Source organism: Penicillium argentinense (genome assembly GCF_028826775.1).
Source record: "Penicillium argentinense strain IBT 30761 chromosome Unknown utg000001l_segment0_segment0, whole genome shotgun sequence".
Lineage (NCBI taxonomy): Eukaryota > Fungi > Ascomycota > Eurotiomycetes > Eurotiales > Aspergillaceae > Penicillium > Penicillium argentinense.
Genome location: NW_026622660.1, coordinates 1,629,557 through 1,644,645, shown reverse-complemented (window position 1 = coordinate 1,644,645; position 15,089 = coordinate 1,629,557). Strand labels below are relative to the sequence as shown.

Genomic DNA, 15,089 nt, shown 5'->3' with positions numbered 1-15,089 from the left:
TATGAACCAATAAAATGAATCAGGGTATTCAATTATAATAGTATTGTGTACTCGGTAAACATCGAGAAAATATTTTACGGAGCCACGCTAAAATTGACCTTAAAAGCTACCTCAAGTGCATCGCGGGAGCAGGTGTGGATCACCGATCAAGCGATCCATATCTTCGGCCCGGATGTGAATTGAAGCATCCACCCCATCCTCCGTCCATGCAAGTCGTTCCGACGAAGGCCTCGATGGATCGGACGGCGGCGCATCCTTGATCAGCACATCCCCATCCAAATCGGGAATTACCCCCTCGGCATACCGAATCCGAGAATCCAGCCCGAAATCCACATCGTATATCCCGATGCGAGCCCAGCTAGTCACAATGAGGTGGCGAGAACCCATGAACGCCTGCCAGATGCGTTGTGGTGCTTTCTCATATGCCACGCTGTGAAGATGAGCGGCGAGTGCTTCTGGGCGGCTGATTCGTTTGATCGTCTGGCGAATACGTTGCGCGGCAGATCGCGCTTTCTCATTCTCCGGGACCTGCGCCAATGCCAGTTCCGCTCCGGTCAATTCGACGTTGATCATCAGGATAGGAGAGCCGATGAAGTTATCTCCGAGTTGAAGGGCGGGGCGGGTGCCGTAGGTGAGATTGCAGTGTACTAGTCCGCGATCCCTCTGTTGATTGCGGGCGCGAGCGATGCATGACCAGACATGAGCCAGGATTGCATCGTGACGACTGATGCGGTCAGAGGAAGCCTCCTCCGTGGTCTGGTTTGTTGCATTTTTCCAAATCCAATCGACCTGGTCACGGGTGAAATGGACTGTGTAATGGGAAACGGGAGAGGCAATATCCCATTCTGACCACTGCATCGTCTTGCCTACTGGTGTCAAGTCTTCGTCCCGGAATGGTTCAGGGACCTCTTGTGGCCAGGGACACTGGGCCGGGGCAGCCCACCAATCGAATCGATGTAGAGGGAGGGCATTGATCTGTTCTAGCACCTGTGAGTCTGCGTCCTCTCGATTGATATCCCCGGCAGCCATTGAGTCCAGGCGCTCAGGCTCGAACACAGGTGCTAGAGACGGCTTCGGAATGCCTGCGCCTGACAAAACCCAACGACTGATTTTCGCCCAATCTTTCACGAAGTATACAAGCGATTGTATGTCAGCCAGCGGATGGGCGATCTTCGCAGCCAGCGTGAAGCCACCGCAGGCCAGTTTTGTTACCTGGACCACACATGATGGCGGTAGAAGTCCGGCAGCATCAGGCTTCAGGGTTTGGATCGCGCTGGACAAGCGCCCACGGTGTATGAGACTATCCAGAGGAACTTTTTGGCGATCTAAAAGAGGCTGCTCTTTCGTCCGTGATGCAGGACACAGTGATTCAATAGTCGCGGTAGAAATGGCCGTGATGAACTCGACCCCCGGATCTTGAGCGAGCCCATAATGTGCATACACACGACCAAATCGACGGGAATGAGGTGGAAATTGAAGTGTCTCTGGTTCCAGTTTGGTCGAGTCAAGGGCTTGGATGCTTTTGAGGAGACCGGCCAATTGGGGATAATCATCCAGGACGATCCGGAGGGATTGGCGAAAGTGTTCGAACAAGTCGAAAATATCCGTCCGAGCCGCCTTAGGCTGATCGAATAGCCAGATTGCCGTGGTCGAAGAAAAGTCTGCGGTTGTCGCATCCAACAGTGAGAGAGGCACTGCCTTCTCGGCGGATTTGGTATTGGGGAACAATCGTTCCGACTGAACCACGGTGGTTTCGATAGCCACGATGCTCCCCTCTAGCCCTGTACACTGTCTCGCTCACATCGCGGAAGGTGAACCCGCATTAAATACTGCGATGAGGTGACATCCAACAGCCTCATCTCATTTCTGGTGGAGACGATGCATAGGCAGCCGGTGCTTCTTGGCAGTCTGACTCGCGCGTCCGCTAATCCGCAATCAGCCCCCGCGCGACATTCCCGCCCCGAGGATTGGCTGGGATATCATGGGAGATGCCCCTAATTTTTGAGGCGTCTTGAATCACGATGATTCACTGCGACTCTCGCGATATGCATCGCGGCATTGAACTAACTCGAAACGTCGAACTTGGATCGACAGCCGTAGGCTAGTCAGGATGATATCATAGTCGAGAAACCGGAGATCTAAAGGATGTCGCAGCGATCTTCTTTGCGCCTCCATTTTTCAAACATATCTCCATTTTCGAAACCAAAAGGCTGGAGGCACAAAAAGGCTCAAAGATTCCTGGGATTTATTCAGATCCAACTCGTTGATCACACTATTCACCATGTCTTCCGGCGGGAACCAGAACAACCGTGAGTTATACCTGCATGCCTATGACCATGGCACATCCTGCATGATAGACCAATAGCCATCAAAATACTCGTGCCGAATTTCGGAGATCAGAATATCAGAGCTGACATTGACTCTAACAGCCAGTTTCTTGGGCGGTGTTGGCGAGGCCATCGGCAAGACAGCCAGCGGCGCCACCAGTACAGTCGGATATACTGTGAGCGGCCTTGGGGGTGCTGCAGGAGGTGCTGCATCAGGGATTGGCCAAACAGTCGGTGGTGCCAGTGAGGGACTTGGAAACGCTGCCAAGGGACTAGGACAGTCCGTCAACAAGACTGTGGGTGGTGAAGAGCCGAAAAAGGGATCAGACCAATAAACAAATGCTATTGCTTGAAGATCCGGAGTTTGAAGCCAACTTGGGTCGAAAAAGGGCGACGGCTCTCTGAAAATGCAGGAACTGTCAGCTCTTCTAAAGTAATAATATCACATGGACTATTTTTATCATCAGAATACTCGAAATATATCATACATCGTCGCAGCATTTTTGAACTACAAGATCAGGCGAAAATATAATTTGCCCAGCACCGGTTGGCATCGTAGATGATCGAATAGATGATTGGATAAGCAGCCGCAACACATTGGGCCATACCTACAATAGCATAGAATGAAATGTACCGGGGTAGGCAGATCGGTTAGCACTGGTTTACATTGTAGTGTCAATATGTATGAAGTCGTTTGGAACAGTGACATCACATGATGGAGATCATGGTGAAAACTGATTTCTCAACGGCATCATATTCGACCATGCCTGGCCACGAGCTATTTGAAGTCATGATTATTTAAACTCTGGGGTCGAGACCTCGCCAACGATTTAGTTAGGATGAGCTATGAAGCCGTACTGCAAAGCTGGAAATATTTCCCTTTTCGGGTGATTTTCGGATAAACCTGCTTGTTTCGAAAGTCTGCGGATTGGACTTGCCCAGAACGATTTGAGTGCGACCAGGATGAGACCCCGCTGACTGATTTTATTGGATTTAATATGCAAGAACCAGAGCTAGGAATACGATTGTCCTGCAGTCTTGTCGCGAGTTTGTCAGAGATCGCTGACATCCGCCCGCTTCTCATTGGGCGTTGCATAATCCGATCCAGATCGATGCTATTCGCACCCCAATTTGCCAGTCTTATTCTACTGGTCATTGAGAAAGTGTATTGAGATATCTAGTTCATGGGTATGTTGGTATGTTTTAGCTATTAGTATGTGAGAAATTAAATGTGGATGAATGCAATGGCCATGACAGTAGGTACAGTGGACTGGAATCTTTATCTTGGTACGCAAACACGAGTGGGTCCTATGGCTTCATGTTTTTTTTTTCCTTTGCCTGCATCCCCACTGGGCTACGATATTTGATAAAGTGTACCCGCAGCCGCCTTTCACACTTCTCCAATCATTCATTACTCTCTGAGAGAGACACGTTGCCACCATGAGTCACGACGACGAGCCTAGTATGTGTTGCATCTATCAATGCTTATTCCAGCACCTGCCAGCTTCAATATTGACATTATCTGCCAGAGACCTACCGCTACAATGAGAAGCCGGTCTACACGGCCTCCAACGGCTGCCCGGTATGTCACTACCGTGTGTGTAAACCCACTGATCGTTTCTAATTCGTGAACAGGTCATGGATCCCCAGGCCGCCCAGCGCGTGGGCCCTAACGGTCCTTTGCTGCTCCAGGACTTCCACTTGATTGATTTGCTCGCTCACTTTGATCGTGAGCGCATTCCTGAGCGAGTTGTCCATGCAAAGGGTGCCGGTGCCTATGGTGAATTCGAGGTGACGGATGATATCAGCGACATCGTTAGTCTATACCAGCTCCGAAGTGCCTTCATGGGGTCGTGTGCCAATCTAACTTCTATACCTAGACCACTATCGACATGCTCAAGGGCATTGGAAAGAAGACTAAGCTGTTGACTCGCTTCTCGACTGTCGGCGGTGAGAAGGGCTCCCCCGACAGCGCTCGCGACCCCCGCGGTTTCGCCATCAAGTTCTACACGGAAGAAGGCAACTGGGACTGGGTCTTCAACAACACCCCGGTCTTCTTCCTCCGTGACCCGGCCAAGTTCCCCATTTTCATCCACACCCAGAAGCGCAATCCGCAGACCAACCTCAAAGATGCCACCATGTTCTGGGACTACCTCTCCACCCACCATGAGGCAGTCCACCAGGTGATGCACCTCTTCAGTGACCGCGGTACCCCGTACTCTTACCGCCACATGAATGGCTACTCTGGCCACACCTACAAGTGGGTCAAGCCTGACGGCAACTTCAACTATGTGCAGATTCACTGCAAGACCGACCAGGGCAACAAGACCTTCACCAACGACGAAGCTACGAAGCTCTCCGCCGAGAACCCCGACTGGCACACCGAAGACCTCTTCAACGCCATTGAACGCGGCGAGAGCCCCTCATGGACCTGCTACGTCCAGGTCCTCAGCCCCGAGCAGGCTGAGAAGTTCCGCTGGAGCGTTTTCGATCTGACCAAGGTGTGGCCGCAGAGCGAAGTGCCTCTCCGTCGCTTCGGCCGCTTCACCCTGAACAAGAACCCGCAGAACTACTTCGCCGAGATCGAGCAAGCTGCCTTCTCTCCGTCACACATGGTTCCCGGCGTTGAACCTTCCGCCGATCCCGTCCTGCAGTCCCGTCTCTTCTCCTACCCCGATACCCACCGTCATCGCCTGGGAGGAAACTACGAGCAGCTCCCAGTCAACTGCCCGCTCAAGGCATTCAACCCTACCCACCGCGATGGGTACATGAATATCCACGGCAACTACGGCGCCAACCCCAACTATCCTTCCACCTTCCGCCCATTGACCTACAAGCCTGTCCAGGCCAGTCAGCAGCACGAGAAGTGGACCGGTGCTGTCTTATCCGAGCAGCTCCCTGTTACTAGCGAGGACTATGTGCAGGCCAATGGTCTCTGGCAAGTCCTGGGTCGCCAGCCTGGTCAGCAGGCGAACTTTGTGAAGAACGTTTCGGGCCATCTTTGCGGTGCACACGAGCGCGTTCGCAAGGCCACCTACCAGATGTTCGCTCGGGTGAACAAGGATCTCGGGGCTCGTATTGAGGCTGCGACGGAGGCCAATGTGGCGCCCTCTGCTCGTCTGTAGGAATATTGTCGCATTGCTTATATCGATTGTACGTACATTGTTGTCACAATAAGGACCCCGAATGGAGTTATGAGCTTGTCTGATACCACGCGCCGCTTCCCGATGCTACCTTCATTACCCCCAGGTAGAGTGGATTCCATACACCCGGAACAATACCGACTCGACTATCTCAAAACCATCATAAAAGACTGCAGAAGATGATGTCAAGTATCTTGAAATACGAGTAATCCCAGTTTATTTATCCAATTTATCTACCTAGACGCCTGCAGGATCTGCTTGCATGATATTCAAACATGGCCTCAAATGCATGGAGATTCAAGATCCTCTACAGATTTCTGCGACGAAGGCTAAACAACTCTCTAGTCCGGTTTAGGAGCAGCAGAAACCGTCAAGCCTTTCTCGGCAGTCGCTTCGTTGGATATACTCCACTTCACGCCTCGGAACGATTCGAATTGGCTTCTGTTGGCAGGTACCTGCAGATACCTTCTGCTGGGGAAACCACTCCCAAAGATGTTGGCACATCTCTTTAGATAAACAGATTCAAAGGCGTTACCAGTACACACTCTATTTTAAAAGAGTATAGGACCTTGCTCTTGACAGATGCTAATCCGTTGATTTTTAACTCAACCATCTAGCCGATACGCATTATTTGACTCAAACTGATTCAATCCCTCGTGATCTTCTGAGAGATGCTATTTGCAACCGCGGATACGCGTATGCGCTTTAGACGCTCGGAAAACAGCCAACATCTTCAATCCAGATCAATCTCGTTCAGATATTTGCTCCGGGTATAACAACGAAGCCCACGTGGCTCGTTTCCAGAAAGTCAATTATACCATCTGCCTCAAATTCAGGTATAAAGCAGCGAGATTATTCATCGTTAGGTAGTCGGAGTAATCCGATTATCGTCCTTTATCCCCAAACCCGAGCTTGTCAATACATCAAAAATGCATCCCAGTGCTCTGGTCGGCCTCTTAGCCCTCGCCGCTGCGGCCTCGGCCATCCCTTCCAATCCCCGACGCGCCCACTCGTCCTCAGTATCCAATCTGAAGTCGAAGATCAAGAAAATCGTGGTGCTCTGTATGGAGAACCGTTATCTTGATAACATGTTCGGTGGACAGACCATCAAAGGCCTGGAGAACCCGATCAACAATGGACCTTTCTGCAGCCGTACAACGTTACCGATCCTTCTGAGGGACACCGCTGCACCATCGCTAGGGACTATGAGGACTATGACATCGTCACCGATGACCCTAGTCACGCTGTCACTGGTAACACTATGGAGTTCTACAGCAACAGGACTCCCGACAATGCATTGATCGCCGACGGAAAGCTGCTTCCCAACACTAAGGGTTTTATCCACGAGCAGATTCACAACTACGGCTCTTCTGCCAATAAGTCTGTCTTGGCTCACCAAGTCATGAAATACTATACCGAGAACCAAACTCCTGTTTTTACCTCCCTAGTGCAGAATTATATCACTTTCAACGACTAACATTGATGTTGCGGGTGTAAGTATCATAGAGATCAATATGAATTCATTTACGAATTTCATTTGCATTGGCCGGTTCTAATCAAGTCGCCTCTTACGTCCCACGGATCCTAGCCGCTTTGCTTTTGTTGCGGAACCTCAGGCGGCCACGGTACCAATGACGGTACCTTCGGCACCTACGCATTCACCCAGCGCTCCATCTTCCAGCAACTGGGAGAAACCAACCACACCTGACTCAACTACTGGGACACCGCTGGTGGAACCGGCCCCGAAGCCCACTGGTTCTCCTGGACCAAAGCCACCAATAACGTTGACAAGATCGTGCCAATGACCCAATTCTACTCCGACGCCGCCAACGGATCTCTGCCGGAGTTATCCTATCTGAACCCGTCCTGGTGCGGCGTCGGAACCACCATGCACGACAGCGGTCTAATTTCAGACAGCGAGGCTTTCATCAAAAAGGTGTAGGAGTCTTTGCGTTCCAGCCCCCAGTGGAAGGATACCCTCTTCGTCCTGACCTTCGATGAGACGGGTGGTTTCACGATCACGTTCCGCCTCTTCTGGCGACTCATCCCGACAATTTGACCTACACCGAGAAGCTGCTAATGGCGAGGAGTACACATAGGAGTTCGACAGCTTGGGTGGTTATATTCCCACGCTGCTTATCTCTCCCGGGGTCAGCCAGGGCTTGATTGAGCAGAAGGGTGCCAACCACCAGGGCAAGACTGTGTCTTACTTGGCTAGCTCTCTTCTCCGTACTCTTGGTTGTCTCCGGGATTTCGAGCCGTCCACTCCCCGTATTAATGATACTGCTTCCTTTGAGCATCTCATTCAGAGCACGCCTCACAAGGATACTCCCTCGACGCTTTTAAGCCCTGTGGCCTTTTCTGATTAGATTTTCAGGTGAGTATCCTGTGATAGAGTAGTCTACTAGAAGTAGTGAACCATACGCAGTAGCACGGTATAGTCATACACAGATCCATCCTTGAAATGATCCAGTTATTTTGAATAAGTTATGTATTTGAGACCGAGATGACGGAAAAAGAGATGTCTAGGGGTTATGCTGAACCAGGGTATCGCCGATTTCGCCAGTTGTTCAACCACTGCTTCAGTCTGGTCCTAGGAAGCAAGGGCATATACCAATAGCCCCAAAGGATGCTTACTCAAGTCATTCAGACTCGCAATAGATGAAGCAGAAACACAACCGAAATAAAAAAAGAAAATGCCGCTTGTGTGATGGTCGTATAATTCGTGTATATCCAATCAAATCAATGGAAATCATGGAGCTGGGGTGATCATTGCCCACGCCGGGGATGGAGTTGCTCCTGGCATGGTCTTGGTTCGGTCGTAACACCCCCAGAACCAGCCTGGTGTGTGGCAGGTAGAGCTAGCCGGGGGCATAGTAGCCCCTGGCACGGTACTGGTGCTAGTTTGGTCATAGCAACCCCAGAACCAGCCTGGTGTATGGCATGTAGAGCTTGCTGCAGGAGGAATCGTGGTTGTTGGGTCATTGCAGCCAAACCAACCAGGTGTTCTGCAGGTTGAGGTCGAAGTTGTAGGAGTGGGAGTTGTAGTAGTAGTCGTAGTTCGATCATTACATCCGAACCATCCTGGCGTGTGGCACGTTGTGGTTGTAGTAGTGGTACTGGTGGTTGTCTGCGTAGTCCCAGTTGTAGACTCATCAAGACAGCCCCACCAGCCTGGAGTCTTGCACGTAGACGTCCTGGTTATGGTGGGGGAGGTGGTGGTTACGGTCGTAGTCGTCGTCGTGATCTCCGAGCCGTTACTCTTGAAAAACTTCCACAGAACACAATCATAACACTCCTCCTCGACCTCGCATTCAGGAACCTTATCATACTTCTCAAGAACGTCCGAAATCACGCTCTGGATCTTGTGGGTTCCAATCCCGACGCGCCAACCTTTATCGGCAACCGTGTCGTATGTGCACATTTTGCCAGTATGGCATGCTGACTCCATGGCATAGCCACCCCAGGTGCAAATCGAGTTGATGCCGTTACATGTGCCCATATAAACCGGATCAGCAGTATGTCCAAAATGATAAGCCCCGGTGTACTGTCGCTCTTGATGCAGCTTGATACCAGGTGGAATTGGAAGGTTAAGTCGAGAAGCAGGCAAAGCATCAGGGACGGCCTCAAATGTCACGACCGGAAGGCCGAACGTGAGGCCAAGCAAACTGGTCATTGCACCACCGAGTGAATGACCTGTAAGCCAAACATTTGCATTGGGGTAGATCGCTGTGACGTTCGTATAAAGATCAATCGTGGCTTTATAGTACCGGTTTCGATCATTCATAGCTTCGGTAATGCAGGTCAAGTTTGCAGAATAGGTCGCATTCTGGCAGTCACAGACTTGTCGCCAGAGATACGACCCGCCTTGGCCGCAGCAGCAGCTAAAAAATAGGTTGTCGTTAACCTTGTCATTGGTAGTGGTCTCGGCACCATCAAAAAGGGCCGGAGAGGTACCCTTGAGCGAAATGACAACAGTGCTGTTGGTTTTGTCGGAATATATGTGCCCTCGGAGGCCATCGCCCCTCCATCCAAAGCTCGAGGAGTAGTTGAATTTGCCATGAATTGTCTTCCACTCTGGAGTACTCCCTGGTTCCTCGATATAATCATTTGCGGTCATTTTAGCAAATGTCAGAACTGTTTCTTTGTCCGTGATATTCGGACCTGGCAGCGTTTCCATCACCCATGCCGCCATCGAAGACTGGGAAGTGGACGATAGATGCTCTTCGATCGTGGCTAGACTCCGATCTGCAAGTCGTTGTATTGTGACCGGACTCGACGAGGCGACAAGGGAAGGGTGTATAGTCACAGGTTCTGTCTCGGTTCCATCCTCTGACAGAACCCTGAGACGCGTGTCCGGTTGAACGTCTAATCTAGCATGAATGTCGTCGGGGTATTGATGGGTGTCGCGATGAAAGATATGGCGAAGTGACTAAAAAGGGTCAGGACACAGTTCATATTGACACCAAAAGCAGGTTCCCATGTGACGGAAGCGTACAAACTCATGTGTTGCTGGTACAGCCCCAGGCTCCTCATAGGGTATCGGTGGCGGGAGGATTGCGGCCTGAAGAGAGGGGGGACCGTTGTAGTTGGCGAGGGCCGCCTGTGGTAAAAATATAGCCGACAGGAAGAAACCCCGAAAACCGGGTCCCTTCCACGACCGGTCCCGAGATCGTTGCGAGCGCATGTTGTTGAGGCTTGAGATGGCGAGGAGAGCGAGTCACTGAGGTGCCAGCTCCCGCCTTATCGGTGACCTCACCCGGGGCTGAGCTGATGCGGAGGCGCCGGTTATGTAAGGCTCCCGTGACTACACGTGTAGCTCGGAGCTCATCCAGATACAATTCGAGTCTTCCACAAGTGCTGTCCTTGCACGCCGTGTGGACCGGTGCGTGTTTTGAGCAGCTGACAGAATCGTGGACTTCTGCGCTTTGGATGAATCATTGCGTGTCATTTGATGGTCTCCTTGCAGCCGGTCTCACACTGCGGAGCTCGGACGACGATCTGCGTGAGCCTATCAGCTGGACCTGGCGGAGTCACTTACGACTTAGTGCCTTATAGGGCCAGTTTGCCCATGTCTGGCCCCTCCGTTGATGCCTCTGATCAATACTTATCTTCGACTCCGTCGTTCACCAGAATGGAGACATCTGACACTCAGCCTCCCGGGCCCAAACAAACACCAGACCAAGCAGACGCCAGCCAACCGCTGTTGTCGTCAGCAATCGAGAGCGAGGGGCAGGAAAGGAGCCTTGATGTGTTCGAGCGACGAGGCTCTGCAGGGTCCAGCGGCGCAGGCGATGGACCAGGCGATGAAGGCTTTGTACTCTCGCGGAGCTTGCAAGACCCGTCCGAAGAGCTCCCCATCGAGCTCATTAGCTTAACAGACAGGTAAGTACGAGGGTCTTGCCCCTGTTCTGCCCTTTCCCAATCTAAACACCTATAGATTCATCAACTCCCTGAGTGCCAAAGTTCACAACTCGCCCCCGACCATCGAAAAAATCTCCTCCTTGTTCCAAGTATTTTACAGTCGTGCCGAGTCGCATATTGCCACCCATATTTCTGCTCTCGCGTCCCGAATCAACCGCGATCCACCATCCCAGATACCCCCGAAGTCACGAGGAAATGCTTTGTCGAAACTTGGAAGCAAGCTTTCCCAAGAAGATGTTCGAAGCGTATCCGGTCGGCAAATGCTGACTGCGGAGGAGGTTGCTGAAAGACGAAAGGCACGGAAATCCTTGGAGTTGAAACGGGTTGCACTTGAAGAAGCCGCAGAGCGAAGAGTATGCGAACTTGTTTACGATAAAATATGGAGACACAAAACTACTCTGGATGAGGTTCGGGATGAGAAGTTGCGGTCCAAAACAGCAGCGCTACTTCTAGTGGGAATTGACCTGAAAGATCTCGGCATCGATATTGATGTATCGACTATTGCCGAGGACAAACAGCAAGAAGCAAACGACTGCCTCACTCAGGCTCGAGAATGCCTCGCCAAAATGAACGATCAGCACTACCCCCTGGGCAAACTGCAACAACTAGCGGCTGCCCATAAAGCCATTGTCGATGCTTTGACCAAGCTACTTCCATCTTCCTCATCTGCAGACGAGATTCTGCCCACTTTGATCTACTCCCTGATTACATGTCCACCAGAAGGAATACATATCATCAGCAACCTGCTCTTTATACAGCGGTTTAGATCCTCCAACAAGATCGATGGCGAAACTGCTTATTGTTTGACTAACCTCGAAGCTGCAATCAGCTTTTTGGAAAATGTCGAGCTCTCTAGTCTACGTGCAGATGAGCCCCAAGAGGGCCCGCTAAAAACACCTAGCGAGTCCAACACTCCATCTTCAGAACGAGTCGATCCTTTCCGACCTACGGCAGAAACCACAACCACATCTCTAACTACCTTTTCCGCGTTGCCCGAGATTGCCAAACCAGAAGGCAAAGAAGCAGCTTCTTCCACTCTCCCTCGACCTCGAGCTTCACCCGCGCCGCAACAACGCCGCCTGAGTAATCTCTTTCAACCTCCAACCAAAGTTCTTGAAGCTGCCAACGATGCGGTCCGCAATACAGCAGATCAAAGCTTGAAGAATATTGGGACGACTTTGGACAGTAGTTTCAATTTCTTCTTTGGCCGTCTGAAAGAGCTTCAAACAAGCCAAGGGCCTAGCTCATCGGGTAGTGGAACAGTGTTGCCAAAAACGCTGGCTGATGCTCGTCGATTCGTCGCTGAGACTGGAGCTCAGAAACAGAATCTCACTCCTGACGAACTGGCCACAATCAACGCCCTTTCTGCCGAGGAACACTTGCAGTCGCGCAGTAGTTCGAGGAATGCAGAACTTGCCAGCGGTGACCGAACACCCCGTGACCGGAGCTCTGATAGTGCCAGGACTCAAGCAAGCAGCAAGAAATCCATTAACGAAAATGTTCAAACCCCATCTTCCGCGACTAATCCGAACCCACTGGAGTCGATGCGGAATTTTGGGAATACGCTGAATCCCCTCAATCATATTCCTGGTATGATTAGAGGGTTTGGTCGCAATGCGCCTGAGCCAGCCGGTGGTCGAGCCGTATCCCCTGCTGCTATGGATCGTCTGAAGATGTCTCCTGCTTCGGTGGATGGAAAGCCTAGTGCTGCAAGCTCACTCCACGCACCATTATCTAAGACCGATCCGCCTATTCAGCGTTTCCTTGAGCTGCAGGATGCAAGTGATCTCCGCCTTGGAGATGTTGCTTTGCTCCTGGAAGATTACAAGCGGCTTGCCGCTGCGTTCTCCAAGTCCGGACCAGCATCGAGGTGAGAGATCTTGCCGATTGAACTTTATTTCGAGGAACTTTGCATGGTTGCTAGCCGGTCATGGTGTTTGGAGAATTCAATATCATCCACAGACTTTTTGTATATACGGCGAAGATTTAAGAAAGTATAGCTTAGAAAAATAAGCGATGCGATTTGACATATTGTATATCTTGTACTAGATAAATATTCTGCTGGGAAACCTCGAGCATGTTCCATTTTAGCAGGTTAGAGCCAATTAAATATGTAACCGAGGCTGCGAAAGTGTTGGAATAGGGTATTGAACATGAAAGCTATCATGGATATCATAGATCCTGCATGTCGAATTGAATCAGGAAGACATGAGGATTGTGGGGGAGTAAAGCAATATTCAAGACAAAAATGGGAAGGTCATCAGCTCATTGGCTTCGTCCACGCAGGACCTGGGCACCTCCGGTCCTCATTTCGTTTAGCTTCGAGGAAAGCTCCGAGTCTTGGGCTTCGACCTCCTCATGGCGGCGCCGGACCTCGGATTCAAAGACCGCAGCCGTACGACGACGCGCACGGCGCAGATTCTTCATCTCCGTGAGCAAGTGACTGAATCGATCAATCAATTGGTCTCCACAGTCCTCCCATTCTTCGACAGACATGCGAGACAAAAATGTTTGGCGATCTTGATCAGCAAGTCGCAGAATTTGAGATACAGCATCATTTGACGACTGATCACCCGCGATGAGGGCAGGATTTGGAGGTAGTGGAGGCGACTTGACAGGAGGAGGCGTAGGTGTCGGAGCTTTGTCGAAAGGTTCGGCTTGTAGCTCGGCGAACGATTTCTGATAAAGCAGTTGTGGAGGATAGTCTGCTTCCAACGGGCGTTTATTCGCGCGGATGACGGTGTTACGACGCTCGCGTTTAGCAGAGGCGTGTGTGAGGAATGGGTCTTGCATCAGATCAGATTCGCCGTCGCGGTCCAAGTCGCTCATGTTGGTCAAATCATAAGGATGGGCCGAATGTTCACTTCCTCGGCTACTACCGATCCTAATCGTTTCATCAAGGTCGTGATTACTCTCCTCCTCGCTGTGGTCCGGTTCTTGGAAAGCTGTCATACTGATAGTCCGTCCAGTTTGTGGTGGCGGTTCAGACCCATGTCTGGTCGGTGATATATCCAATCGTTCCAAGAGCGAGAGCTTTGGTGGGCTGAAACGTGTTCGTGGGGTGCCTGACGTGCTATGCGGCAATGCTATCTTCCTGGCCGCCGTGGGAGGTAGCATATGCCCCAGTTTCCGTGGTGGTGGTTGGGGCTCAGGAATCACGGTCACCGGGGCCAGTAGTTGATTTTGCAACTCTGGCTGTGAGACACCTATGGGGTTTGATGGTAATTTTTTGCTTGCAGACCAGAAGTTTTCGAGGCGCTTGCTGAGTGGCTCTTCCGTGGAGCGGTGCTTATGAGACAGATACCAGCCGCTGGGTTCTTCACTCTTCTCGTCATCCCCTCCTATGGAGGAGGTAGCTTGGCTAGTCGTATCCCCGGCGTCATCGGAATCAAATCCTGCTTTCTTCATGACCTGGTCACCAAGGCCAAGGCCTCCCCCGTACCAAGAATTCCGGTCACGAGTGGGCCGAGGCAAGTAAGATGGGTGTGGCGAGGTGGTTGTCTCAATAGTATTCACATCCAATGGAGGCTGTGACCGGCCGTCATCATGGCCAAAAACACTGGTACCAGCAATGGTCGAGTCATCCAGCCCTTCAACATCGGTGTCAAAAGGGTCCCTAGGCCCTTCATTGTCGGGGGGTTGGTTTTCGGAGAGCGGGCGAGACTGGCTCGGAAAGGCATCCAATTGTTGAAAAGACCGTGACACGGTTCTTCCATTCGTTTTTGTATTATCCAGAAATGTGGTGGGCAGGACAGTCTTTGCTGGCTCGATCCGCAGTTTGCGCTGCGACGGGCCTATGTCGGCGGGTGCGCGAGGCTGCCCAGCTTCTTTAGAGTGGACATAATCGCCCACTCCCATGATGAACAGAAAGAAAACCCGTAACAGTTGAACTCGAGAAGTGAGCTTCACGGTTCGACTTTCTGTCAATCGTATGCCGTAAGAGCCTCGAGGGTTGAAGATTCCGTGTTTGTCGGGCTGCCTAACGCGAGACCGCCGCGTGGTCACGTGTAATGGCACTGGGTTGCTACACGGAATTTCAATTGCTGAACAACTCCTGGTGGTTCGCATATACAGTAAAAGACATAGAACGAACTAGGAAGATGGCACATGCACATCAATACCAGTGGGGCCCTAGCATAGAGAGGGATGATTAGGCGACAGGCTTGAGTTAATTTGTGAAGTTGCTAAGTTGAAG

At 51.3% G+C, this 15,089-nt stretch overlaps 8 protein-coding genes across 8 annotated transcripts; 5 read left to right on the top strand and 3 right to left on the bottom strand.

Annotated features, from left to right (window-relative positions):
• Nucleotides 1-111: 111 nt before the first annotated feature.
• On the bottom strand, nucleotides 112-2,175 carry N7532_000552 (transferase family protein; the record flags this gene model as incomplete). The annotated part of the gene is made up of 2 exons (XM_056613056.1): nucleotides 112-1,781; nucleotides 2,031-2,175. 2 exons carry the CDS (start codon nucleotides 2,173-2,175, stop codon nucleotides 112-114), a joined length of 1,815 nt encoding a protein of 604 aa, XP_056480280.1.
• A 106-nt stretch (nucleotides 2,176-2,281) lies between these two features.
• N7532_000551 (uncharacterized protein) lies at nucleotides 2,282-2,662 on the top strand (the record flags this gene model as incomplete). The annotated part of the gene is made up of 2 exons (XM_056613055.1): nucleotides 2,282-2,309; nucleotides 2,430-2,662. 2 exons carry the CDS (start codon nucleotides 2,282-2,284, stop codon nucleotides 2,660-2,662), a joined length of 261 nt encoding a protein of 86 aa, XP_056480279.1.
• A 1,105-nt stretch (nucleotides 2,663-3,767) lies between these two features.
• On the top strand, nucleotides 3,768-5,452 carry fgaCat (catalase easC; the record flags this gene model as incomplete). Its single annotated transcript, XM_056613054.1, has 4 exons — nucleotides 3,768-3,789; nucleotides 3,857-3,909; nucleotides 3,963-4,142; nucleotides 4,208-5,452. The coding sequence occupies 4 exons, from the start codon at nucleotides 3,768-3,770 to the stop codon at nucleotides 5,450-5,452; spliced, it is 1,500 nt and encodes a 499-aa protein (XP_056480278.1).
• A 947-nt stretch (nucleotides 5,453-6,399) lies between these two features.
• On the top strand, nucleotides 6,400-6,947 carry N7532_000549 (Phosphoesterase; the record flags this gene model as incomplete). Its single annotated transcript, XM_056613053.1, has 2 exons — nucleotides 6,400-6,532; nucleotides 6,574-6,947. The coding sequence occupies 2 exons, from the start codon at nucleotides 6,400-6,402 to the stop codon at nucleotides 6,945-6,947; spliced, it is 507 nt and encodes a 168-aa protein (XP_056480277.1).
• A 324-nt stretch (nucleotides 6,948-7,271) lies between these two features.
• Nucleotides 7,272-7,839, top strand: N7532_000548 (uncharacterized protein; the record flags this gene model as incomplete). The annotated part of the gene is made up of 2 exons (XM_056613052.1): nucleotides 7,272-7,406; nucleotides 7,570-7,839. 2 exons carry the CDS (start codon nucleotides 7,272-7,274, stop codon nucleotides 7,837-7,839), a joined length of 405 nt encoding a protein of 134 aa, XP_056480276.1.
• Nucleotides 7,840-8,222: 383 nt separating this feature from the next.
• Nucleotides 8,223-10,157, bottom strand: atg15 (triglyceride lipase ATG15; the record flags this gene model as incomplete). Its single annotated transcript, XM_056613051.1, has 2 exons — nucleotides 8,223-9,902; nucleotides 9,969-10,157. 2 exons carry the CDS (start codon nucleotides 10,155-10,157, stop codon nucleotides 8,223-8,225), a joined length of 1,869 nt encoding a protein of 622 aa, XP_056480275.1.
• Nucleotides 10,158-10,541: 384 nt separating this feature from the next.
• Nucleotides 10,542-12,768, top strand: N7532_000546 (VPS9 domain-containing protein; the record flags this gene model as incomplete). The annotated part of the gene is made up of 2 exons (XM_056613050.1): nucleotides 10,542-10,855; nucleotides 10,911-12,768. 2 exons carry the CDS (start codon nucleotides 10,542-10,544, stop codon nucleotides 12,766-12,768), a joined length of 2,172 nt encoding a protein of 723 aa, XP_056480274.1.
• Nucleotides 12,769-13,159: 391 nt separating this feature from the next.
• Nucleotides 13,160-14,752, bottom strand: N7532_000545 (uncharacterized protein; the record flags this gene model as incomplete). The annotated part of the gene is made up of 1 exon (XM_056613049.1): nucleotides 13,160-14,752. The coding sequence occupies one exon, from the start codon at nucleotides 14,750-14,752 to the stop codon at nucleotides 13,160-13,162; it is 1,593 nt and encodes a 530-aa protein (XP_056480273.1).
• Between the last annotated feature and the right edge of the window lie 337 nt (nucleotides 14,753-15,089).